At 39.5% G+C, this 27,290-nt stretch overlaps 1 protein-coding gene across 5 annotated transcripts in view; it reads right to left on the reverse strand.

The window, feature by feature from the left end:
• The window catches only part of ADCYAP1R1 (ADCYAP receptor type I), a 153,966-nt gene that overhangs the window by 30,317 nt on the left and 96,359 nt on the right, over positions 1-27,290 (reverse strand). For 4 of the 5 annotated variants that reach the window (XM_075492266.1, XM_075492264.1, XM_075492269.1 and 1 more), the window contains 7 exons: positions 13,850-13,885; positions 13,159-13,200; positions 11,259-11,362; positions 10,622-10,719; positions 10,055-10,187; positions 7,719-7,872; positions 4,217-4,277 (listed from right to left, as the gene is read on the reverse strand). In XM_075492266.1, coding sequence (XP_075348381.1) covers positions 4,217-4,277; positions 7,719-7,872; positions 10,055-10,187; positions 10,622-10,719; positions 11,259-11,362; positions 13,159-13,200; positions 13,850-13,885 — 628 coding nt within the window. The remainder of the gene's footprint in view (positions 1-4,216; positions 4,278-7,718; positions 7,873-10,054; positions 10,188-10,621; positions 10,720-11,258; positions 11,363-13,158; positions 13,201-13,849; positions 13,886-27,290) is intronic. The other variant, XM_075492268.1, reaches the window with a different exon arrangement.

The following is a 27,290-nucleotide window of genomic DNA, read 5'->3' on the forward strand; positions in this document are numbered from 1 at the left end:
CATGTTTCTGTGTCTACAATAAGTACAACTGTAAAATTGTCCCTTTAAGCTAATATCTTAGTAGAAGGGAAAAAAAGACAGGGAAACCTCGAAGGGTAAGAGATGGTTATTCCAAAGTTTGATGTCTCAGTTACCTTTCCAGGGTAAATAAATATGAATGTTCCTGACCCTGACATGAGGATTCTTACACGTATGTAGTACAGGACGATATACTTGAGACTGGTTGTATTCACGTATAGAAATGATTTTCCAGTCACTGGATTGCAAGTCCTACCAAGGAGCAAGGATTCACCTAAGAAGGTTCAAGTACTGGACAACAGTTGGGGTCAGCTCCTTTTTTAAGCTGTTGGGAGTGAGTGATCATAAAAAAAAATGGCATTTCTACCACAACATTTAAGATCTTCCTCCAGATTCACCAAAGGATTCTGCTGAAGTTTATTCCATATAGATGCATTTGGACATTCATTTGTAGAGAAAGCTAATTACGGAACCCATATGCATATGGGTTTTTAACTTTAACATATATTTTTAAAGCTAGAAAAACAATAATAATGGAAAAAAATCTTATTTGCCCTGCCACACCACCCCTGCTACACTACTTTAAGTCATTAAGAATTTGATTGTCAGTTAAAAAATGTCTTTTATTTGTCTCCACTTTCTTCCCCTCATGCTTCCCTCTGGAAAACATAAAATCACAGAAAAGTATCTACTTTGTACCTGCAGTTCTGAGAAGGAGGGTTTCCCTCCCACTGGGACAACAGCCAAAAGTCCCAGCAGTGGTTGTCATGGTGCATTTGTCAGATGCCAAGAAACAATTTGAAAGAGCAAACAGCGATAAAATACTGCTGATCTTATGAGAGCTTAATGCAACTTCTGTGTCATTTAAATGGTAGTCTGGTAGCATCTGGGGGAAAAGTGAAAATCTTTAAACAAAACTATATACATGTGTGAGTGTGAGGAGTCACAGCTAAAATTCCATCATCAAAGTGCATATGAGAGAAATCCCAAGCAGCTGAGTGATGTCTGGTTTAGAAATTTGAGTTGAACTTATATTTTCAGTTGAACAATATTTATTATATTTCACTTGAACAATATTTTACTGGATTCCCATAAAACCAACAATAAGGGTGTGTGTGGTAAAGCTGGTGAGAAGAGAGAAAATTTAGAGCTGGGATGTCAAATTTGCACAAAATTACATATTTTTGCTTCTGTCTATAAAACCTAGAAAATTAAAATCCTCCAAAATCTATGGGACTGATGGCTGAGATTTTCAAATGCAAAGTAACATTTCTGAGTTACCTAACTTTGGATACCCAACTTAAAATATTTGGAAAGGGACAAATGTTCAGAGGGAAATCCTCCTCACCCACAGCCTGGAAATCAGGCTCTTTTCAGTTATCAACAATTGTATACCACAAAAAAAAAAGCATCTAAAATCACCAATTATTTTTTTAATTCTTTGTATGTATTTATAAATTAGATGCCCTCTTCTGAAAATTACCCACTATTTGCAGAGCTCACCCTCTCTAAGATGCACATTAAATCTACCCTGAAAGTCTTTAGTGAGTTGATCAATGCTGGAAGAATCTGAACAAATTCTAATATTAATCTGGCTGTACAAACAGGCATTGACGTATCACAATTTGTCTGCGTAGAAATGAGAAATTACAGGGGACAGAATCTACCTGCTCTAGTTCCTGTCATCTGTACTGAAGACATCTACAGCCCAGCTAATTATCCCGGACTCTGGTTGGGACAAATAGACACATGGAGGTTGTTGGGTTTTTTTTACCACACTGATGTATTTTAAATGTGGACTCTGGGGTGATACTTCATCCCCTACAAATGCCTCTTCTTCTTAGACCTATTTGTCTCCTTTTACAGGATGTGTCCCCAGCAAGCCCAGTTACCAATATCTACCTTGCAGATGTCAACAACGAATCAGATCAAGCTCACACAAATGTTTTTTCAAGGACTTTTTTAGTCCAGTCCCTGTGACATCTATAGGATGGATGTGGTAGAAGAAACACCATCTTCTCCTCAGATGAACATGACCAGGAGAACAAAAAAGCAATGCACAACAGAACAGTCTGTAATATCACCCAACAAGCTGTACTACATAAACAGGCTCCCTAATTTCTTTCAAATGCATTGCTACAGTGGAGGTCAGACACAGGACTTTTTCAGGATGGATGAAGGGAAGGGAGCCAGTGGGATGGGGGAGGGATGTGATTTCCATGCGAAAAGGCCAGAGTCTGATCTCTGTTACGTCTCTGGTGTACATCTGGAATAACTCCATTTAATTCAGTAGCACAGCTCCGGATAAACAGACAGTTGCATTTATCTCCGCAGACCTGTCACTTACAGTTATGTGAATCAGGAGCTGAAGTCAAGGGAGCTCTGCCAGTTTTACAAGGAGCAAGAGGAGGACACTCAGGCTCACAGTCTGTATTTTAGTCCATGCCTTTGTGACTGTGGTTTCCCAGTTCAGTAATTTCTGCAATGTTTTCAGGCTCATGTTGGCTTCTCCCCCACCTCCAGAACAATGCTTGCTGATTTTTGAAAAGTAACCACTGAGACGCTCAGCTAGAATCTGTCTAAATGTGTTGCATGCTAAATAGCTTCTCTAACTAAAAAAAAATGAAAGGCTTTTTTGTTTTTCTTTTTCTTATTTTTCCTTCTGCGAGACATTCCCCCTACCCACAAAATGCAAGGACTGTTCCTAAGATAAATTAATGCATTTAGGACCAGTGTTGTAATCATAATAATGACACAACAGGGGTTTCTGGTTTGTTTTGCATGGAAATAAATTATTTAATTTGTCTTAGTGTCAAAATAGAACATTGGGTCAAAGCACTGGCATCCCCAGTGGAGGAAGAGCTTTATGTGCTTTCCAAAAACCGCATGAAAGAACAAGGATGAAGAAAACCTGACAGAACAGTGAGTCTTGGGCAAATTTTGGATCCAGGTATCTCTAGTATAAGGCCAAATTAAAACATATGCCTAAACCTCTCAAAAATGGGACTTGGGTACATAATGACACCTTTCACTCAGATCAAGGTTTTCAAAGGACCACTGCTGGATTTTCCAAATTTTAGAATAGAATAGAGTAGAGTAGAGTAGGGTAGAGTACAGTAGAATAGAATAGCATAGAATAGAACAGAACAGAACAGAATAGAATAGAATAGAATAGAATAGAATAGAATAGAATAGAATAGAATAGAATAGAAAAGATTAGACTATTTCAGTTGAAAGAGATGTGGGGGGAAGAGACCCACAACAATCACCTAGTCCAACTTCAGTTTCCCTCATTCCTAGCATTTTTCCTAACATTTCACCAATTTCAAACATAGCTATCATGAAAAAACATTGCTAAGTTTGTATTTTCAAGGTGTACGTTCATGTCCATTCCTACCAGCTATGTCTGCTGTTCTATCAGGCCAGTCAATCTACTGACTACTGAGATGTGCAGGGCCATGTCTGGGAGCAGCCTTTTCTTCTGGTCCTTTAGAAAAGGATACAGGATCTTTGCAGGGTTTTTTCCCTACAGAAAGAGACCAGTTGGTTGGAATCTACCCTCTTGAATTCCTTCTGAAATTATTCCATCTCATTTTTTTTTCACACAGAAGACAGGATGTGGATTTCTGTCTCACCTCTACTCATCTCCCCCACTAGATTTGTTGAAAAAAATTCCCTAAGGGGAAGCTAAACTCCTAACTGCCTTTGTAAATCAAAGCTCAGCAACTCCTTGTGCAGATTTCACTCATCACATCAGAGATATCTGCAATAATTTCTAGAGATTAGCTCATCACATTAGTCTTCCTTCATAATCAGTTGGAGAGGAGAAGACAGTCACAGGTGTGATTCACCTGACAGCTCTTTAAAGATGACATAAATCATATCCTGGACTCCAGTAATTTAACTGAGTAGGGAACAGAGAGCCACTGGGTCAGCTCCAGGTTTACAGGGTAGATGCCTACATCTTCTTTCATGAATTCACCAGTGCAACAGGGACATAAACATGGAACTATGGCTATTTATGCAGCTGAACAGGAAAGCACTCGAGGTTGAACATTGGACCTGAACTTCTTGCATACACAAATCAATGTCAGAAATGGAAGGAGAAAGTAGTCATGTCCTCTGATCACTATATTTGTTTCAACCTTGCCATCGTGCTGAATGCACGTGAAATGATTTCCCACACAGCAATACCTACCCAGTATCATCAAAGTGAAGTCTCAGCACTGCCCAGACAGTAACACAAATTGTTGGGGTACCTGCAGAAGATAAGATGGTGATATCATTAGCAGTCTAGTCACATTTAGTACTCAGCAATGAGCACTTTTTGCAACCTCTCCACTGAGGTTTTATTTCCTAATAGCACTCATGCATGAAAAAATGCAATTCATTACATTAATTCAGAGCTCTAGAAACCTCTATGTCGGTCGGAGGATGGGTTAGTCTTGGTGGGATTGCAGAAGCAAACCTGATAACAGGAAAGAATGATGTTGTTTCAAGTCATTGCTCAAAGTTTTTGTACTGCATCTTGTTGCACGAACATTAAAACATAGTCTGTACAAAATAAAAGCAGTGACATCAGCTTCCGTGTCTAGAGCTACTGTAATTATGCAATAATTGGAGAGTGGCAGATGTTGAGCTGTAATGGGATTATTGTATTCTTTGTATTCTTATGTGGTTTTGTTCTAAATGATTTGCATATATTGCATTTTCTCTGTTATTTTGTAAATAACTGATTTTGCTTTACTTATTCAACCAAAATAAATCAGTAGAGGATAGTATTCCATTACTCATGGGAATGTTTCTTTTTTTTTCATGAAAAAAAAAAAGCAACCAAACTCCCAAAAGAGAATATTGGGAGCAAGAATTTCATTTCTATTTCAGACATTTTGTTACTCTTTAAAAAATGCATGTAAAATACAAATTATATGAAAACAGTAAGAATCCACTGAGAAACCTGGATTTATTTTCCTTCCTGAAAACACTAAAGTGCAGCTTTTCAGTGGAAATACTTTTATAAAATAACGCAGTCTTACAAGAAAACTCTGGGTAAGTTGGATCTACATTTTATGGCAAATAAAACCTTTGACTATGAAAGATCTCTCCAGAGATATCTGTTCAGGCACCACTGGAAAAATAAAGTTCTCAAAAGCAAACAAAACAAGGACCTTGATAACCCCAGCTTGCAGCGGTGAACAAGACTGTCATAAGTTGACAGGAACAATTATGTTTCATATATTTTGCAAGGCTGTGTTGATGTCACATTAATTAGTCATTCGACTGAATCCACTTAAGTGAGTCTCTGTCAAATCTCATATTCCTGTTATCAGAAATAAAAATATCCCTGTTAGACCTAGATGACTGATGAAGCCCTCCTCTTTAAAAAAGCACACACAGAAATATTTGAAAGGAAAATAATAAAGAGAAATAAAATGACAGGCTTTGGGGAGAAGAAATCATGCATATTTAATTTAAATTGAAGTCTGCTTTTCTCACATGAGAATACCTAGAAAACATTGAGATCTTTGTGCACTTAACAGATGCACAATAATAAAAATAATCTTTAAATATCAATCATGGGTCTGACGTGCTATCTAGTTTGCACTGATTTGCATTATATAAAGTTTGATGGTATGAATAGTGTTCCAAGTCTGAAACATGGGCAGGAAGGCAGAATTAGACTAAATGTGTCATAAAAATATAGTTCAAAAAGCATGTTTCAGATCAGTTTGGAGTTTTGAACCATCTGCTGTATGAATATACATACACTCACATTACTGTTCTTTACATCAAAAGATATATATATCTCTTCATCACCTTCTTTTCAGCTTCTGAGTAACATTAGACAACAGAGAAGCCTCAAAGGCTGAGAAGAGAGCTATTCTTGCTGACTGTATTTCTGCCCTAAGGAGCAGGTATTAGGAGAGATCTCAGGAAGACAGCAGTCTATCTGGAGAACTTACCAGCATACTGCATATTTAAGAGGAAAAAAATGTCTGGATCGACACAGCCATATGTAGTTCTCTTTAATCAAATGAGGACACTGGTGTACTCAGCACATTTTAAGAAACAGATAAACATCCAGATGCTGCAAAATGCCGAGCTCTTGTTTATTGCTGTTTCAATGCAACTCCCTCCCCATCAGCTCTGAGCTGAGGGGCTGCTTTTGCCCTGCTTGACTTGCATCCAGAGTCTGGAAGTGCTTCTGGTCTTGCCAAGTGCCAATTGCTCCTACCAGGTCAGGGGAACTGCTGTTCAAGTTGAAATACGCAGGCGCTGAGAAAATATTGTGCTTAAAACAAAACCAAAACCATCCACATTTGGAGAGTCTCTTAGTGTTATTAATGGATATTATTGATACTGCTTTGAATATGAAGTGATATCTATAAACTGAACAGCTAGATATTATTTATGGTATTCAACTCAAGACCAAATATTTTGAGGTTGCATTACAGAGTGAATCCATCTGGGTAGTTCTTTCATTACAGAGACTGATTTAAAAAAAAACCAAACAGTTAATATGCTGTGTTGCAATATTCTCACATTCATACAAACCTACAGATATGAAATTTGTGTAATTAAAGGAACCCAACCTCTGATTTATGTTCAGATTGCAAAGGTTTACACATTGTTTTCTTTTATAATTGTCACATTTTCATATACATAACCCCCAAGTTCTCTTTGAAAACAGCCTTATATCTCAGCTATAATGTGATTATACATCTGTGGATAGTACAAGGAGAACTTTGAACATCCTTTTCCAATAGTTTCTTTTTCAATAGCCTTCCTTTTCCAATAGCCTTTTTATGCTATTGGTTATTTCTGATCACTTGTTCTCTTCTTTCTTCTGTATACCTTTGCTCCTATTGTAGGGAGTCTTTGCCAGGAGATGAGAATTTTTGTGTATATACAGCTATCTCAGGAGGGAAAAAAACCCACCAGCTGTGGATTACTTGAAGGTTCAGGTTACATGAGAATGTTTTTTTTCAGAGAAGAATAGTTTAAGATGTGGGTTTTTTGTAGACTTTACGCATAAATATACAGGATTATTTCCAGATTATTTCAGAAGTATGTTTGTTTAAGTATAAAAATTGAGTTTAACCTTCTTAGGGTACATATAAAATGAATGTATTGTTCTGCATTCATCATCTGACTTCTGCCCAAAAATGTCAGCAAAGAACTGTTTGGATTAACATGTTGCAGGAATCAATTTATCTCCAGCAGGCCAGAATGAAAAATAATTACACTGATTATCATTGTACAACGGGACTTTCTGAAACAAATCTTGTTTCTTCCCATTGCAAGTTTCCATTTCCCATCCAGATAGGATGACCATCTGTGGATACGCTTTGGATACATTTTCAATTTAGCTATTATCTGGAAGAAAGGCACAAAGGAAGTCTCAGAAAATGTACTAGACTTAGCATTGCAGATTTGATTAAGCTGAAGAACTTGGCATTAAGATCATATCCTGTAGAACGCAATTCTCAGTTGTGGGCTACATCTCTGCAAGAGATGTGGTGTCCTCCGGATTTCAGTTCAACTCTATTCAGACAAAGAAGCACAACACGGTTCAGTCTGCATTGGTGCTTCTATACAAAGACTAAAACTATACATTGAAACTGTATGTGGAAATATTAGATGGTTCGTGGAGTCATCTTGCACACCGAGACATATTTTAGACAAGAAATGTCACATACCCCAGCCAATAATAGTGTACCAGTAGAAATATCTCCTCTCTGGGAAAAAGGTTTCTACCAATAAAGTAAAAAGGTACAATCCCTCAATGAAAAGCCAGAAGTAGTTGGACATGACACAGTAGTGAAAAAACACCATCACTGCTTTGCATTCCACCTGCAGAGAATCAAGAAAAACAAAGTTATTTCCATGTTGTTTCCGCCTAACAGATAGAGAAAATGCTTTCAGCCTCTCCAAATCTCTTAGTGGAAAGGCACACAGCTGGGACTGGTATTATACACTTTTAATAGTCAAGTTTTAAAAGCATGAGAAGAATGTGAGGTGCCACTTAGAGAGCTAAGTTTGAAAGGGCAGGTAGCCAATTTTACCAGTGGGAGGTGGTCGACAAGCGTCTGCGGAGAGCTCAAGAACGTCTTGCATTAGTGGGAGTTCACATTGTCAATGGACGCTAATTGCTAGATTTAAGCCCCCTTCCAAGGACTAAGTGCAGAGAAGAAAAGAATCCAGTTGCGTATTGAGAAACCTAAGGAAGGATGTGAAATGGCAGGATATTGTGGAAAGACCTGAGAGTGGGATCAGAAAGGATGCACCCTCCTGTGTGCAGCTGAGAATTTTACTTCCTTGCTATTTGCGGGTGTTGTCACTCAGGGACAGAAAATGAAAGCAAGTGTAAGTGTAAAGAAAGCAGCATGATTTATTGTAAAAAACTATAGAAGCTTTTATTCATTTACTGGGGTGAAAAGTAGTGGACAAAATTAAAAAGAAAAAAAAGAAGAAACTGGGATTGTTTAGTCTGGAGAAGCAGAGGCTGAGGGGAGACCTCATCGCTCTCTACAACTACCTGAAAGGAGGTTGTAGTGAGGTGGGTGTCAGTCTTTTTTCCAAGTAACAAGCCATAGGACAAGAGGAAATGGCCTCAAGTTGCACCAGAGGAGGTTTAGGTTGGATATTAGGAAAAATTTCTTCCTAATATTGGAACAGGCTGCCCAGGGAAGTGGTGGAGTCACCATCCCTGGAGGTATTGAAAAGATGTGTAGATGTGGTGCTTAAGGCCACGGTTTAGTGGTGGACTTGGCAGTGCTAGGTTACTGGTTGGACTTGATGATCTTAAAGGTCTTTTCCAACCTAAATGATCCTATGGTTCTATGATAAAAGCCTTAGGTAGAAGCCGAGCTCTACCCTGACTCTGTGAGAATAGGACACACTTGTCTTTCCAGAGTTGCATCCCAGTGAGACTTCATTAGTCCTACAACAGTAGGACTTTTCAACAAATCAGAGCAGAATCAGTGTATAAACTGGAGGCTCCTGCCTGGGGCAGTGGGAGGCTGACAATTTTGACTGGTTCCCACTTTTACTCCATCCTCTGGAGTACATCCTCTACAACCAATATGTTTAAACCATCAGATCCTGAGTTTCTTCATGGAAGCTCTACCAGGGCTGAAGATCTGGTCATTAGATGGCTAATTTTAATGTTTTTTATGCTTCAAGTGTTTCAAAACAAAGAGGCAGATGCCACTATTAGAAGACTGGTGTGAACAAAGTACAGATCTAACATGGCTTCAGCTTTATCATGCAGAAGAATTAAAAGCAAAAACTAGTTTCAATGACAAAGAAAAGGCTGACTAAGAAACTGCACAGCTGCACTTTCCTTGTGGAAGTGACTCATAAATAATTTAGCTCATAACTGGATGGATAAAGGAGATCTCAGTTTGAGAACTCACTGTAATTCCGTCATTATTACACCTGGTGAGCTGATTTATCAAATCAAATAATAGCCTTAAATGTGAAAGGGATTGGGATTTACATATAATATATAGCTAAGTGTATCTATGAAACACACTGCTTTCCATGAAACCACTGACTTCAGAGACAAACATGTGGCTAATACTAATGATTTTTTGAGAGTGTGACCATCAGGGGTATTTTCTATGTCTGAATGGTCACCGTCTCTACACATGACTTTGCCTGACTTCCAGAAAAAATAAGGCTCTGGAGAAAAAACACACCACACCTTCAGATGAAGGAAATTGCTTGTGTCTACTCTCATCCCACCTATCACTGTGCAGATCTGTGAAAGGGAGAAACAACCTGAGCAGAGTAAGAAACCGAAACTTATAGGTTTGTCCTAAAGGACAGACCGCTGCACACTGATGACATCATGAGACAATACCATCCACAGTTTTGTTGTGAACCTGGCGGGAACCTTACCACCAATTACCTTCTCTCCCAACAGCTTCTCAGCCTACGATACCCAACAGACTGCTGCCTGCCTCATTATTTTTTGTTACCTCATACTGAAAAAAATAAAGGAAAAGGCTTTGGCTTTGGTTTTACTTACCGTTGAGATAAAACAGTGGTTGCCATCCTGTTCAGCATAAAGAACCCCATCTTTAATGAATACAGATATTGCACGCAGGATGAATGAAACAAAGAGGTTCATGTGGATAAAATTTCGAGTGCAGTGAAGCTTCCTAGAGAGGAAAGAGCAAGGGAGAGGAAAAGAAGAAAAAGAAAAAAAAGACTTTTCTTTCATGGAAATAGCTCACTAGGCCTATCTGCACACATGGCCAGAGCTCTTAGACCTTGGTGATAAGAATAGCTACATCTGAAAGTCAAAAGTATGGATAATACTGACCCTAAACCTGATCAAAAAGAGGATTTGGGGACTTTTCTGTATAAGCATGCAGTTGCATAAAATAGACCCTCAGCTTCTGCAGTTGCATCTACAGTGTGCCGAAATGTGACTACTGGAGTGTGTCCAAGCTGGGGGAACAACTCTGTTAAAGGGTCATCTCCCTCTTATTCTACATCTGGTGGATAAAAGCTTAAACATTGTTTTGGGCCGATGAGCTCCAGCCTCTTTCCTCCAGTGACTGAGCAGCTCACTGCTCATGTCCTGACTCACCTGAAACGACACAGGATAACCATGGCAGTGGTGAGGGAAACAAGAGAAGTGCTGTATCCCACTGTGTACAGAGCCTTCACAGATAGATAGTAGTAATCCTTGGGAGGCAAACAACACAAGGTTAAACGGTTCATCTACAGTCACATCTTTACCCTGTCAGCGCATAGGCAGGATTTGTTTCTTGAACAGCCTGGTTGTTTTCTCCTCTTGGTCCCCTGAGATCTCACTGTATATTAGAGCATTGCTCTATGTCTGGCATACCCTTGGGTCTGCATATTGTGAAGCTTATTTGTCAGTGAGCTAGCAAAGGCTGTCTGTATTTCTTTGACCACTGTGCATGTGCCTGTAGAAAAAAAGTAGTTGGCTAAGGGATTCTTTAGTCAATAGGGGAAGAACTGGAGGCTAACCCATGCTTCTAGAAGTTACCAGCTGTATCAAGAGTAAACACTCATATTCTGGAAATATTCAGTACAGGGCTAGGAAGGATTTAAATCTTGCTTCTCACATTTTTATGCACATAAATATCTGATTGTTTCACTCTAATCACCATCAAATCAGAACATGACCAGAGGCTGGACAAAAAGCAGCCTGCTGCTCCCCCCCTTCATTTGTTTGTAATTATAAGATTAATTCCCACCTGGTTATCGGACTCTGTTTCATTTTCATCAAAGCCACAGGCATCATAATAATGAGGAAAAGGTTCAGACCAGCCGTCTTCAGTGCAATTTCTGCTGATGTCCCCTATGTCAAGTACAGTTGGGAATGTCACATTGCTGAAGCAAACCCCAGGATGTACCCTCCCTCCCCTTGGTACGTGACCAAAGAAAACCCCACAGTACTGCTGGGGGTACTATTTATCTCGCTATCCATATAAGACTTTAATGGCATCTTCAAAGTTTAATGACATCTTTAATTACCCAATTCTACAATAGGCACCTATGGATGTCTACTACTACAGCTGGCCACCAGAGAGCAAAAAAGATTTAACCGATATAGTCAGTGCCTCCAGGCCACCAAAGGTCTCATTCTCAAGTGGGTACCTAAACCAGGGGTCAGCTAAATATCCATTTCTCTCCATTTACTCTGAAAGGCATCTAGGGAATACAGCTTTGATGCAGACATCTACACTTCAGATGGCTAAAGGTTAAGTCCAGTGCTTAACTATAGGTAGGCAGTTTGTGCTATTTTAGGTGATCTATATCTGAGGCATCTGCATGGGACTGGCAAGAAAACACAAGGCTGACATGATTTTTTGGAGCGTCTGCTGGAAGCCAGGCAAGATACTATAGGTTATGTAAAATAGCCATTATATGTCTGTGGTGAGGCAACTGGATTGTTCTCCTACAGTCAGCTAACATGTATCCCACCGATTTATCTTCAAGGCTCTAGATTTCCTAGGCTCTGATCTGAGAGTGACTTTGTGAGAAGGGACTGTAGGAAAACAAAGGAAAGGTGGCGTGGGAATCTCTTCCCTGTCTCTGTCTTCATAGCAATATGTTCATTTACACCTCCAGATGCTCAGTGTGGCTTCAGTTGACAATTTCAAACCTGTTTCAGAGCTTCTCACATTCCTCTGCCTATAATTTGCTCCAATCCCAGTTTATAACCTTACTGTAAAGCAAGTGTTTGCAAGGAGGCTCAAAACTGTCTCAGAGAAAACCTTTCTCTTTTTCTCTCTTTTTACCCTAATTGTTTGGTTAATCTCATATATAAGGACTAGCTCCTAAATGGCTTTCACTGACACAATCAAAAGGCTTAAAACTTTGTTGGGAAATAAGAGCTGGGGGTGGAAGAGGAAAGCGTCTCTTGCCACTCACTTTGTTACTGAGGCTGCCTAAGGTGGGATAGCCCCCGTGGTGCTCTTTTTAAGCACCATTACTCTTGCCAGAGCTCAGTGACCTGGTTGAAAAATTAGAGCTGGGCTGCTGGCTGCACTTATTCCTCTCCAGTACAATAGAACAGTTTCCATTTATTGAACTATTACAGTTTTTTTGCAGTTTGAGCTGTACCTTGACCAAAATTGATGGAAATTTCCAAGGTTTTCGCTTTTTATTAAGGTTGTGCTGCTTCGCATTCTTAGAGCAGTTTATTCAAGTAGCTTATAACACCAGCAGTGACCTTATTTTTAGAGAATCTGTTTGCCATTCATGTGGCAGAATATATCTATTTAATCACAGCATTCATTTAAGAACATTGCATTACTTGGCAAATTTTGGTAAATTACTCTTGCACATTCATCCCTAGTTTTCTATGGAAAATAACCACTGAATCATGGTGTTGACTTTTCTTAACACCATTTAGTAATTACTGTTAAGCAGGTAGATATAATTTATAACAACACACTTGCTAGATTGCAAGGCTCAATAGTGGAGGAATAAATTTTCATAATACTGCTAAAAGTAATGCACCAGAAAATGTGTCACCGTAATTAGAACTGATTAGAAAATAATACGTAAATGGCAGGAGAAAAAGCTTGGAGCTTCCTTTTTAACAGAGTTAAAATAAAAAGAGAAACATTCCATGGTTCTGTTTCTTACCTAGGGGAGACTGGGCTGTGCTTTCCAGCAGGTCATAATCACCTATAAAAGTGGAAATTTGGTATGAAATTGTTTTGATTGTGTTTTCTATTAGGAACCAAACTGGTCTCTGCGGAAATCAGTGAACAGAATCCAAGTGATTTTTATTTGTTTGGATCAGGCCCAAGGCAATAAATACTTGATTCTGTCTTTTCAGGAAGTAAACACAATCTTACTTTTGAGTTTAAATCAAAGCTGAACCTATGAAATTAAAAAATCGCTACTGCAAGCCGCAAGCACATAGCTAAGAACGCATACAATCAAATTAGGACCAATTTTATTGTAAAATTATAAAAGTCAGTTATTAAATCTTTAGAAATTTCCATTTGTAATGCATAGATATTTAAGTATGGTCAGTTCTCACAGAATTCATGAAAAATTATTTTCATCCATCAATGACAAAAAACAATAATTAACCAGTTTTAAGCAAGACAGTTTAATTTTGTGGATTTTAGGTTAGATCACATTGATTTCTAGAAACTTATCAGATTTGTACTTTCACTTTTTATCACAGTGTTACAATGAACTACATCTATTCGTTATCATAATGGTTGATACACAACTTCTCAATAATCTGATATTATCATGTGCTCTACATACAATTTTTGAGAACAGAGGTACATAGGAGGTAGTGAGCACAACTGGTTCTTACCTGCATGGGTTTGCCCCAAGTTATCTACTTCCCAGCCTGAAATTAGAAGAATAAAAATAATTAATTTGATCTTGATAATAGATTGCTTCCCATAAAAGGAGTGGGTGCAGCAGTGCCCAGAGAAGAACTGCAAGAAAATTTTGTTTAAATCTTTTTTTCAAGATCAGTACTACATATTTATGGGTGGGAAGTGCTTTTCAGATGATGGTTGATTGCATTGTATTGTTAAATCTCTGGTTATCATGGAATTCCATCAAACTCTAGGAAGGATATGAAAAAGAGATGAGGGAGCTTTTTTGTGGGTTGTTTTTTTTCTTTTTTTTTTTTTTTGGGGGGTGTGTGTCTGAAATAAGAAAGACCCACACATTTCCAAAATATTGTGCCAAAATCCATGCTGTTTTGTGTACTAAAAATACAAAACATTACAACGGGAAATCATAAAAGTTTGAGTTTGCGTTAAAAATTTTCCTTTCCCTTTCTTTGGTCCTTCCGAAATAAAATGTTGGGATTATCTCAAACCAATCTCCCACTCACCCTACTAAATAGTTAACCCCAATTGCACTGAAGTCAGATTTCCTCAAATCCTCCGTGGATTTTGGCTCAAGCTCGGTGCTGGGGGATGCATAAAGAGGAGCTGCCTTAAGCCACCGAGCGGTGCTGCTGCATCGTGCACAGAGACACACAGAGGAGCCTGGCAAAGCTGGCTGCAAAAGCTCTGCCAGTGGCCCACCGACCAGTGAAAAAATGTTTCCAGTGTTTCATTGACCGCTACAGCAGGTTAAATGTTTAGATTAGCTTAGTTCTGTATCCCCTGGTGTAAGCACAGGGCTTCAGGTTGGTCTTCTTTAACCCTGAACAGAAGCTCAAGTCTTAACTAGGGAGTGGAAAAGCCATTTGCCAATTTGTACGAGAGGGTTTTTATTAAAAGTGAAATCCAAACAAAGATTGATTTTGATCCTATGGGAAAGAAGAAAGACAGCATCTAAGGAAACAAAATAATAAAGAGAGTCTTTTCAGCACAGCATAAAATGCATTTTATATTTGATAATTTTTCAGACTCCTTATTGTGTCATAATTTTAAACTCATTGATTTCTCTCTTTCCTGTAAAATAAATCAGATGTGCTTTTTGATCTTCTAAGACAGAAAACAGAGGATTTAGTGTGAAGATGATGGTGGGAGCCTACATCAGGTAGGCTGTACTGTGTCTTTGAATGGATGTATTCAACATCAAACCTACACATTCAAGCCACCAGTTACTCTGGAGGGTTAACCCTGAAAGCCATGATGAGAACACCCTTGGTCTCCTGGCTTCGCTGCCCAACTCCAGCTGCTTTCAAGATTTCACATATGAGAATTCTTGGATGTTTGCAAATACTGGGTAGGTGTATTAATTCTGAAGAGAAGTCACCAATGCTCTGAGCAAGCATTTTCCAGCGAAGATCGTTCAACCTGCTGCATCAGACTAAATTGCCAGATGCTGCAGAAGTGCTATGGCTGTAGTCCAGATTCTTGGCAGAATAACAGGGATGCCCCTGCAGAATATTTTGGACAGACCTGTTTCCCTCCTGAGCCTATCAAAACTCAGGTTTATTAACAGTGATATAGCTCAGATATAGATGCCTATGTTGCTAAAATCTGAATTTAGAAAATCAACTTTAGGATATCCTGTGGGAATTTTTACCTGTGGTTTTATAAGGTTTTATTATTTTATTATTTATTATTTATCAAAGAGCAAGCCACTGTTCCTTGGTCACTGTCTTTCATAGTGTCTTTCATAGCCTGCTGCCACTCAAATCAGTAGCTCATAATGGAACCGGTTCCTTACATAAGGTGACCTCACTCAACAGCCTAACCCACAGAAGCAGGGTAAGAAGAAGCTGCAAAAAACTTCCAAAACAATTTTGAACTCATAAAAATCCAGGTTTAGTTTATCGTTTATACAGTGTGGCTTAAATCCTGAAATGTGATTTTACAAACTTTCCAGAATTCTTGTTGGAGGAAGGCCAGGTTAATATTAAGTAGATTGAAGCCTGATGTTCCTGGCATTCTGGCATGTTACACTGATTGATCAGAAAAATATCTTTTTTGAAATGTAAATGTTTTAAATTTGGCTATTTTGTTCCTATAATCTAAAAAGGAAGAAATAAAAATTACCATTATTTCACTCTAAATATGGGTGGTAGTTAGTCACACTGATGTTAAAATATTAGATTTTAGTTCATTTTGAATTTCATGACATCAGTAATAACAGTTAAAACATTATATTAATGTAGGTTTGTAAAATGAAGAGGCTTTTTAAATTAATAATTTTTTTTATAGACCCCAATTATTATTTCATTTTAATTGTGTTTGGACATTATGAAGGGATTCACATTTTCAACAGTGTTAATTTTCTGATTGCTGTAGGAGCAAACTTGCATTTTATTAACATATTTTACTACATCTGAGTCCTTGCTAATGTACTGAAGAAAGTTCCAGTACAACCTTTTACTGTACAGGCTTTTAGGCTTGATCCAGCAACCTAATTTTCACTAATAAGTTAAGCTACTGGAAAGTCAATTAAATTTACACTGAACATTATGCCCTGAATTACAACTAAAAGTCAAAGTTCATCTAATGAGTGTTGGGATAACACACACGCATATATAATTATATTTGTGTGCGTATGCATACATAGATATACACACACACAATGAGGGAACATACAGCCACCATCTGGCTTCAGATTCCTGCGTGGTGCTGCTGCCCTTCTCTCTGACACCGTACGTTTATGTACCTTGCACCAGAATATGGATGTTTACACGATAGATAATGGTATCAATGGCTATGTTTGCTCACATGTATGAGAGTGTGATGGAGTTCATTTGGATTATTTCTGTGCTTATCATTTAACGTGTCTACATATAAAGGGACAAGCCCTGAGCTTGCATTTGAGCTGGGGTTGTAGGAAGTCCAGACATAGGGCAGTCCCTCTCATTTTGCAGACTATTAGCCTGAAACTGCACTTTTGTGGGGATTTTTTTTTTTTTTAAATGCCTTTCTGACTCTAGAGAGACCTCAGCAAATTTACTCTATTGTCAGTGGTGTAATGGGCAAAATTGTAGGGCAGCTCACTGCATGGGCTCTCACACGAGTCCTCTCATTGCCTTACTCTTAGGACATAAACAATGAGAAATTGGTGCATCAGACTTCACTGATGAAGCAGAGGAAGCCCATCAAGATGATTATGCAACAGGCTAGATGAAATACATTACTCTCCCAGAGATGAAGAACAAATAAAATATGCTTTTCATCTGTATTTTGACTGGAAACCCATTTTTCAGGATTTTAATTCAAGGATTACAGTCATGACTTACATTGACACCTGTGCTCCTCGCATGTAGTTAAATAACAGCACAGCACAAACTACAGAAAGATGGACCCAACAGCAGCTATTAAACAGTGTCTTAGAACACCATTTTTTAAATCAATAATTGCTCACATTAGTCAATAAACTCCCGAGGAAGCTAATGTTATCCTTCACAAAGGATGGTTTATACAGTATGTTGACAGATAGTGTTATTCACTATTTGACCAGACTGAATAGCTAAGTGTCACTCTTTGGGAAGCAAATCTTCCATTAGTGCTTTAACTGTCATTATTAATTAGATGTTATTTACAGTACTACATAGAGACCCTAGAGACGATCCATCAGAACACTGAATTGTCAGTTCCAAAGACCAAAGAGAGAAACCAAACACAGAAAATATTGCTTATTTCTATTTTCTACATGAAGAGGTGAAAGAGAAGGAAAAAAAAAAAGATCAAAGGACTTACTAATGCCTACCCATAGAGTTAGTGGCAGAGACCAAGATCTTTCATGCCCTTTTCTTGCACATTTATCAGATTTTCTTCCTTGGTTTTCATTTGCTGAGCCCCAGAAAGCATAACTACCTCCTCAATATCCTCCAATGGCTGAGAAGTTTGATGCAAGCAATTGTTGCTTCTGATTTAAAGTGACAGGACTGGCAAAGCTAAAGCCAAGAAACAGCCTATGTACGATGAGCCTCGCAGCTCAGTGCAGCCTTTTAGATCGTCTCCTTCATGCCAAATTTGTGCTGGCTGCTTTCGGTGTCAGCTGGCATGGCAACTGCTTTATCTCCCATAGATTTATCTGAGCACAACTTGCATTTAACCCTTCCGTTCCAGCATTTGTCCCTTATTAGTGGCGAGGGGGGGGATGAAAGGCTTCAAAACCTATTCTGTCTTGAAATTACTTGCCCACACTTTTCCCTTATTCCTGTTGTTCCCATCTCAGTATTATGGGCAGATCAATGTGCAAAGCTCTCACCGGTTTTACTGCATGTTAATTCTGTCCCTTCAGAAAATGCAGAGACTGGGGCAGAGAGAGGTTATGGAAAACATTTCCTACGATCACTTGTTATCGTGCTGTCCAGCTATGTGGAGAATGAGCTGGTTAGGCAGGAATTCAATTTTTTCCTGTTTTATGTAGCAATGATTAGAAGCTTAACATTTAATTTATAAAAACAAAATAAATCAGCGAGCTCTCACGCCCAACTCCACAGCATCCACCAAACCGTGCCTTTTTGCTCCCTTCCCTATTGCTGCATGCTGCTTTTATGCATCAGCAATCTGTTCAGCAGGCTGGCAAAGCCGCAGTCGGGAACAGCAGTCTACTTAGCAGCTTTTCTGGGGCTTTCTGAGCTCCCCACACAGATACCACTTGCACACTCTGCCCGTTCCTTCTAATGCCCCCTGCCCAGTCGTGTACCTGGGCGCACACAATCCAGATGCACGCTATCCAACCATCCCGGTTTCTTCATTACAGCTCTTTTTTTGGGGGGGGGAAAGTGATCCAGAATCAGCTGTTAGGTTTTTACAATCTCATTAACAGGATCTATACAAAGTGGCAGCCAGGCAAGGTTACAGAGTACATGGCCTTACAGGTTCCCACACCTTTCCCTGTGCTAAGTGCTTCCTACCACTGTTTCCAGGGCTTTTGGTCTCTCCAGCCTCATGCCCCATAGAAAATACTTTAAACTACAGATTGAAAGTCATTAGTCACTTGGCATTTACTGTATATTGCCGTTTGCCTTGTCAAAGGGAGTTGTGAACGTAGGGCTTGCACAGAGACAGTACAAAATTAAGTGGTATTGTTCATTGTATTTAGAAAACAAACAAACTGAGGCAGAGGAAAATTAAGGGTAAGATTAGGAAGCCTGGTTCATATTTGTATGTTTGAATAAGAACTGGTGCCTAAGGACATCTGAGGAACTGATCCTGTGGGGCAAATTCATCCCATCCAATTTACCTCCCTGAAGATAAGTTCATCTGTTTTTTAAGTCTCCTCCGATAAACAGCAAAGAGACTGGCACTTCCAGAGGGTGATTTGTTTTAGACATCTACCATAGGATGAGATGAACTAGCTTCTGCAACTTCTTTGTTACCCAGTGGTTTCTGCAATACATCACAGTGAAGGCAGTGAAGGATCTGATATACAAGTCCTTTCTTCCTATATCCCTTACTAATTTCAGGGCACATGATTTCATGACATAGAGACAAGAAGACCCAGTGAATCGTGCCTGGAGATCACGGGAGAACACCAGTGAGGTCCCATATGTAGAACATAAAGGCCATAGTACATAGGGCTGGCTGAGGCAGGACTGATGTACAGATATGATCAATAACATGTAAGGGAAATTATGACTTTCTTTTTTTCTTCCTCTTTCCTATCAAAGGCTATGAAACTAGCAGTGGACTGAGGTCACCATAGCAACTGCTAGGCATCATCTAAACATTATGTGTATCCTTCCTATGAGGCTGGCTGTCACAGGAGCATCCATCAGAGTGCAAGATCAACGCAAATACTACTGAAGGGTCTCCTAGCTCTGAAGAAGGCAGGGGTCATATTTCAGAGAAAAGCAAATGTTTTTCGAAAAAAACCCACAGAAAATAAGAAATGTTGTCCAATGGAGATTATCAGTTATGAAATAAGTCCCAGAGCAGAAAGCATATTAAATCACTTGCTTAAAGGCAAGAACGAATGTGTACCCACCACACTTAAAATCTTGCAATCAACTGGAACTCCTTTCTCAGTTATTTGAGTCAAGAGCAGAAACAAGAATAGAGCAAAGGCTGCTAGTAAGGGTTGAAGCATCTGCCCATATTCCGCCTACAGTGATACTTCAATGTATTACCTTTTGCTGTCCAAGTGTTCTCCAAACTACTCAGCAGCTCTCAGCATGTTCCACCCTTGCATGCTTCCCAGGGGAGCATGATTTTTTTACTTTCCAAGGCCAAATTAACTTTCAGGTCATATTGACAAAGGTCTTGAGCTGCGCTACAGCTTTCCCCTGGCCACTGCAGGATGTCATCTTGCAAAGGACCAAGGACTTGATCTTTAGCTGAAATGCTCTTGGTCATGTTGTATGTTTGAGTATCAGAGGCACAGATTCTTATGTCCCCATAATTTGGTGGGAAAGGCCATAAAATGTCCTTCTCCTGTGAAAAACATCTATGAGGCCTTAACTATTTGACTGGAAATGTAGATCCACCTACTGTTCTTTGATGGCAATATTTTCCTTCCATTTCCCTCTGCATTGCAGATAGACTTTGTGATGCTGTGACCGAGGAGGCATGCTTAATTATAGCTTGTCCTCCTCGCTTTGGAAAAGCTGAAGTAATCCCATGGCTTTACTGCCTGTGGAAAGCCTAGGGATAAAAACCAGCAGGAAAGCACTTGTTATCTAGTAAGCACTATTATCTTGGTTATTGGCAAGACTTATTATTTTTAACATCAACACTTGGTAGGTCTCTTGTACCCATTCTTTATGTCACAGTTCTTTCTAGGACTTGCTGAACACTAAGAACAATAACACATATGCCATCTGCAGACAGCTTTGAAAGCTGTCCAAAACTTTTAGCTGGTATATTTTTAAAAAAACAGGTACTTTTGGATTAAACTTGCTTCTGAATGTTACATAGGATCTTATATAAAGTGAAGGATGAAACCAAGGTGTGCATAGAGTCCTAGTTGCTTCAAAGACTGGTTAAGTTCTTATGGTTCATTATTATTCCCATGATGAAAATGCTATGGGATGGGTCATGTCTGTTTTTCAGAGACTACTCCTTGGTTCAAGTGTTTTTCTTCCCTTGGTTTTCATGCAGGATGTTGAAATACTCGCCAGGGGTGAGATATACTTGAATAGAAATCTACATCTCTGCATTGATCTTTTGCCTTGTCTATTTGACAGGAAAATGCAATTTCCAATTTCAGTCTGCTGCAATGCTGACCTTAATTTCAGCTAGTAGCAAAGAAAACCTGCATCTTCTACTTCAGTAGAAAATAAGTGCACAATCTTCCAGATATATATTGTTGTTTAGAAGTCCCCTGATCTTTAACAGTCACCTTTTTTTTTCTGTCTTGTGCTGGTTTTGGCTGGGACAGAGTTCATATTCTTTATAATAGCTAGTATGGGGCAATGTTTTGGATTTGTGCTGAAAACAATATTGATAACACACTGATGTTTTAGTTGTTGCTAAGTAGTGCTTATACTAAATCAAGGACTTTTCAGCTTCCCATGCTCTGCCAGGTGCACAAGAAGTTGAGAGGGGGCACAGCTGGGACAGCTGACCCCAACTGACCAAAGGGCTATTCCATACCATATGGCCTCATGCTCAGTATATAAAGCTGGGGAAGAAGAAGGAAGGGAAGGACATTTGGAGTGATGGCGTTTGTCTTCCCAAGTAACCAATACATGTGATGGAGCCCTGCTTTCCTGGAGATGGCTGAACACCTGCCTGCCCATGGGAAGCAGTGAATGAATTCCTTGTTTTGCCTTGCTTGCGTGAGCAGCTTTTGCTTTACCTATTAAACCATCTTTATCTCAACCCACGAGTTTTCTCACTTTTAGTCTTCTGATTCTCTCCCCCATCCTACCGGAGGGGAAGGTGAGCAAGCGGCTGTGTGGTGCTTAGTTGCTAGCTGGGGTTAAACCATGACAGTCCTTTTTGGTGCCCAAAGTGGGGCTCAAGATAACCACAGATTTGATTGGAATGTGCTAGACTGCATTTATAGCTGTTATTGCTGTTTAGCTATTAATTGGCAGGCTCCTGTGCTTGCCATGGGGCTTGCTTGCCTTACTGTATATTAGAGTCTAGGGCTCGTTAGTGGCTGCTCTCTGCTTTTTCTGCTTGCTGTACTGCTGCACTGCTGATCACTTTACTCTGCTGCGCCTGGGAACATTTTGATAACAGCAATGGCCATGTGCCTGGGCTGGCAGATGGCCAGGGCATCGCTGCTGTTCCTGTGCTGCTGTACTGGACAGGCTGGAACTCCAGTGTGAACTTGAGTCCAAGGGACTGTGACTTGTGGATGAGTCCACATGGGAGCAGGACACCCTGAAGCATCTGTGACCATGGTTATGTCTGTACCGCACCAGGTATACCTTTGAAGGGATTGTGGCCCAAGGATAAGTGCACGCTGTGCATGAGGTCATGCTGGAGCACCTCAAAGCGTGTGGCCATGAGTAAGTTCATGACAGAACACGTTTACTTCTGAAGGGACTGTGGCTGTGGGTAAGGCCACGCTGGAGAAGGTATATCTCTGAAGGCATTGTGGCCTTTGGAGAAGGCCACACTGGAACAGGTGCACCTCAAAGTGACTGTGGCTGTGGATAAGTCTATGCTGCAGCAGGTACACCCCTGGAGAGACTGTGGCTCATAGGTAAGGCTCACTTGGAGCAGGTACACCTCTCAGGGACTGCAGTCTGTGGATAAGTCCAAGCCGGAGCAGGGGCAAGGGGAGGAGTTCATTGCAACGTTAAACCTTATAACCTGGCCCAAAGAGACCAGGGGTGGAGATTGTAATGGATATAACTTTAAATTGTTGTAACCCATGATTTGAGTTGCATGCTATAGGAATTACTGTAGCAGGAACCACCTGAACCAAGGGAGGACAAGCCTTACAAGAAGCAGTGCAAGTGCAGCAGCAACCCAACCTGAGCTGCCTTTGGTGCCCAGTAACTCCACGCAACACACGGCCTCTCCTGTCCTGAGTGACCACCATAACAGATGGAGCCAAAGTTATGGACTAAATGAACTCGGTGGACATTTTGTGGACATTTATGGACATTATACAGACGTTTCACAGTGGTGGTCCATAGATTAAGGGAATGATATCTGTATATTGCATCAAAGGATGGGAAGGGGGGTGGTGGGTAATGAGAATGCATTTTATAGTGTGAGACCTGAGCATGACACAAATGGTATGGAATAAGGGGTGGAGAATGTGCTGGTTTTGGCTGAGATAGAGTTAATTTTCTTCACAGTAGCTAGTATGGAGCTATGTTTTGGATTTGTGCTGAAAACAGTGTTGATAACACAGGGATGTTCTAGTTGTTGCTGAGTAGTGCTTATACTAAATCAAGGATTTTTCAGCTTCCCATGCTCTGCCAGTTGTACAAGAAGCTGGGAGGGGGCACAGCTGGGACAGCTGACCCCAACTGACCAAAGGGCTATTCCATACCACATGATGTCATGCTCAGTATATAAAGCTGGGGACGAAGAAGGAAGGGGGGACGTTTGGAGTGATGGTGTTTGTCTTCCCAAGTAACCATTACAAGTGATGGAGCCCTGCTTTCCTGGCGATGGCTGAACACCTGCCTGCCCCTGGGAAGGAATGAATGAATTCCTTGTTTTGCTTTGCTTGCGTGAGCAGCTTTTGCTTTACCTATTAAACTGTCTTTATCTCAACCCATGAGTTTTCTCACTTGTGCTTTTCAGATTCTCTCCCCCATCCCACTGGGGAGGAGGGTGAGTGAGTGGCTGTGTGGTGCTTAGTTGCCGGCTGGGGTTAAACTGTGACAATCTATATCAAAAAATATCAATATGTAACCCAAACTAATAGAAACTGTAACTTGCAAATATTTTCAACAGCTTTCACCTTGGGAAGACAATGACTTTTATTATCTTTTCACCCAGTTTGGCAGTTACGTACCATTTTCACAGTGGTATGTATTCAGCACTTAAAGACTTTACCAGGACTGTTTCCCCAGAAATGGCACAGAAGGGCTTTCCACATATGAACATGTAGTATCACTTCCCTTCTCATTAACTCTTCTCTTGTCATCTTATTCTGTTTGATTAGGGATAACATCTAAACTCAGACAGGACAAAAAGCCACAGATGGCTTCCCAAATCCAATTAACCCTGCATTCATAAATCCCATTGTCCACCCACGATATCTCTAGTGCAGAATATATGAGGCTTGGTGTTCTTACGACAAAGTACTTGAGTGTCTCCCAGTTTTTTTAATAGGATCAGTAATAGACTATGTTCAATTTCTTGTTCTCAGGGACAATAAAGCTTGTTGGCTGAGCACTGAAGTCATATGACTTCCAGAGTAACAGCAAGCCAAAGACTTGTTAAAAAATGTGAGCATAGGATATAATTCCCTCTTAAACTCTATAATACCTGGATATGTTTTTTATTCTACTGGATTTTAATTAGGACCCCTTAATCCTGGTGTTCAACATAGGATGAGTTTTATATCTTTGGTAAAAATTTTCTCTGTCTTACATAGTAAGACAATTTGCACATTTTCTCTGTCTTACATAGTAAACCATGCTTTGTAGTAACGCTCTTTTGGGTGTAGCAGGTAGTGTCCTAGACTGAGCACTAGATAAACGTTCTGAATTGCTGGAAGATTCAGTAAGAGCTAATCATATTTATTATTTGGATTTGTGAATGAAAGAATTTTCTCAATGTGGAGCATATGGCAATGCTCAGAAACTGCCTATTATCATTTGTATTACTTTCTACTGCAAATCAAAGATCTAAAAATATGCTCATTTCTGATCTGGTTATTGGGTTTCTTTCAATGGTCTGTTTGAATAATGTGGCTTTATAGGTTCCAGAATATCTCAGCTGTGCAGGGCAAACAAAGAAAAGCACAGACTTGGCTTCTTGTAGATTTCCACTGCCAGGCAGTATCACCTCTGTCTGCGAAAAAAAAAGGAAAAAGAACAAAACGGAGAAAATTTTCCAGCTGGGAGTGCAGATCCCTGTGTTGGGGCCATCTCTAGGTCTTGCTATGTCATACTGAAATGCAACATCACAGCTTGATACACTTTCCTTTTTTTCTTCCTTTGCAAAGATACCTTAGGATGCTTTAAATATACCCTGTTCTAAAGTGGTTGTCTCTGGAGTTGGTACTGGGAAGGCACTGGAGAAAGCATAAGATACAACAGTGACATTATGGAAGTTATAGCTCCTGGTGAAAATAAAATTTTGAATTGATGGATATCAATCAAAGAAATGAATGTTGAAGAGGAAAAGAAATTAATATTTAGGAACCCCCTAGAAGGAAAGCCGCTGTAAATCCTTAGCCTACTAGATTAGAAAAGACTCAGGAGCTAACGTTTTTTTCATGTGGAGAGATTTTGAGAACGGTCTTTTTGTTCACAGTCTGCATCTGAAAGGAAATGAAAAATTCTGGTGATTTTGGAGGAGCAGAGAGGTGAAATGAAATTTTACAAGGAAGGGTCACCAACCACACAGCATGGGATTTAACATTAGGCTTTCTGTATGATATTGACAGCAGTTCAACTGTTACTCCGTAGTTCAACTGCAGTGAAGGTTAGAGCAGAGTATATTTTCAAATTAAAAACAGCAACAGCTGGTATTTAGCTAAATCCATAGATAATTTTTCAACAAAGCATCTCTCCAGATGACAGTTTTGTTGGTTAATATCTATTTTGTAGTATCTTTTTTTTTTTTTTCATTTTGCTGCATATGGAAACCAGACATCCAAGTCAAGGCAGCCAAATTCCTTTCTGAAATTCATAAAACAAACAGCCCCTTCCAGTGACTTCATTCATCTCAAGATAAGCCTTTGAGATAGGTCAGAGGAAGCATCTTCTACAAGTATCTATTGCTTTCCATTTACTGAACCAGAAACCCATATGATCAGTTCAGACCTACACATATAACTTTTAGATATCCAAAGCCAAGTGTCGTAACTCCTATCCCCTCTTTAAGATTAACACATCATGTGGTTTGCCTGTTGTTATACAAGTAGCTGTACCTACAGGTGCTTCAGTGCTTCATAGGACAAACTTTTTAAAAGTATAATTTAAAGTTATTGTTACTGTTTGTAAAAATGTTTTATGGTCATATGAAAATTTGCTGTATTAAGAACGAATATGCTATTAATAAATATTAGTGTCAGTGCCTAGCTTAGTCAGATATTCTAGAAACATAGCAGCAGCCAGAGGATACTATAACAATCTATAAAATGTGATTAGCTGTGTCTTAGAAACACTTCAGTTACCTAATGACCCTTTATTTAAGGAACCATCATAAAATGTTACTTTTTTTCATTAAGCCCTCATTGAAACAATTATACTTGGCTAATTAAAATTAGCAGCAATGATAGTGAAAACTCATGCTGATTGTCCCAGGAGAGTGATTATGGATGTAGATATTTCCACCTTGCGGTCACTAGTGCAAATTCAGCCGGATCTGGAGAGATTTCAAACTACTCCAGATTAAATGTTTATTTGTTTATCTAATGAATTATGAATCTTGGGTTTGTTGCTACTGAACAGATGTCCAAAAACCCCTCAAACCCAGCACTACAAGAGGTAACAGCTGTCACTTTTGTTAGTGATCCCGTAAGGAGATAAAGAAAGCAGGACATATGTTTACACTGGACTGACTACTCCTCCCCTAGGGTCATACTATCACCCTGCCACAGGTCAAATGTGAAGTACAGTATGCGAACAGGTCTGGAAATCCTAGGCAAATAATTTTAAAAATATTATTTCAGGCCTTTATTTTACATAGCTCTAGTTATAGTAGAGCTTTTCATTTTGTATAAATACTCTTTTTATTTTTCTAAAACATATTTCTTTTTATTTAAATTATAAAATAGTCTTTCGCATTAAGAGGTAACAGGTTAGTTAAGTGCTGGAATAGATCGTATTGAGCTAATCTTGTCTTTAAGGAGGGAGATGGGTTAGATGATTTCTCAAGAGCCCTCCTAGCCTTAATTACTTCAGAAATGATAGCACCATGGAAAAGAAATTTCATCTGTAAAAGGGAAAAGGCACCATATTTGTGTGGGATATAAATAGAAGCATCAGAGATATCCTTTTAAATAAAGAATAGTTAAAAGGTCCATGGCAGAGGTGTGTGGACAGGTTGGTATCGGGGGAGATTTCCTGTGCTGTAGATGTACATGGCAGCACCCTTGTGGTGGTGCCAATACAAATAGGAATATCTCTGAGCATTGTGTCCAGAACAGGCAGGGAGAGAGAGAGAAGTGTTATGTTATGCTACTATGTGTTAGCACACTGTAGCTTAAGGGTATGTAGGGAGTGTAGATTACAAACCACCGAAAAGGAGGGGTCCTAATGGAAATTCGGACACGCATTGTAT

This window comes from Mycteria americana, chromosome 2 (assembly GCF_035582795.1).
Source record: "Mycteria americana isolate JAX WOST 10 ecotype Jacksonville Zoo and Gardens chromosome 2, USCA_MyAme_1.0, whole genome shotgun sequence".
NCBI lineage: Eukaryota > Metazoa > Chordata > Aves > Ciconiiformes > Ciconiidae > Mycteria > Mycteria americana.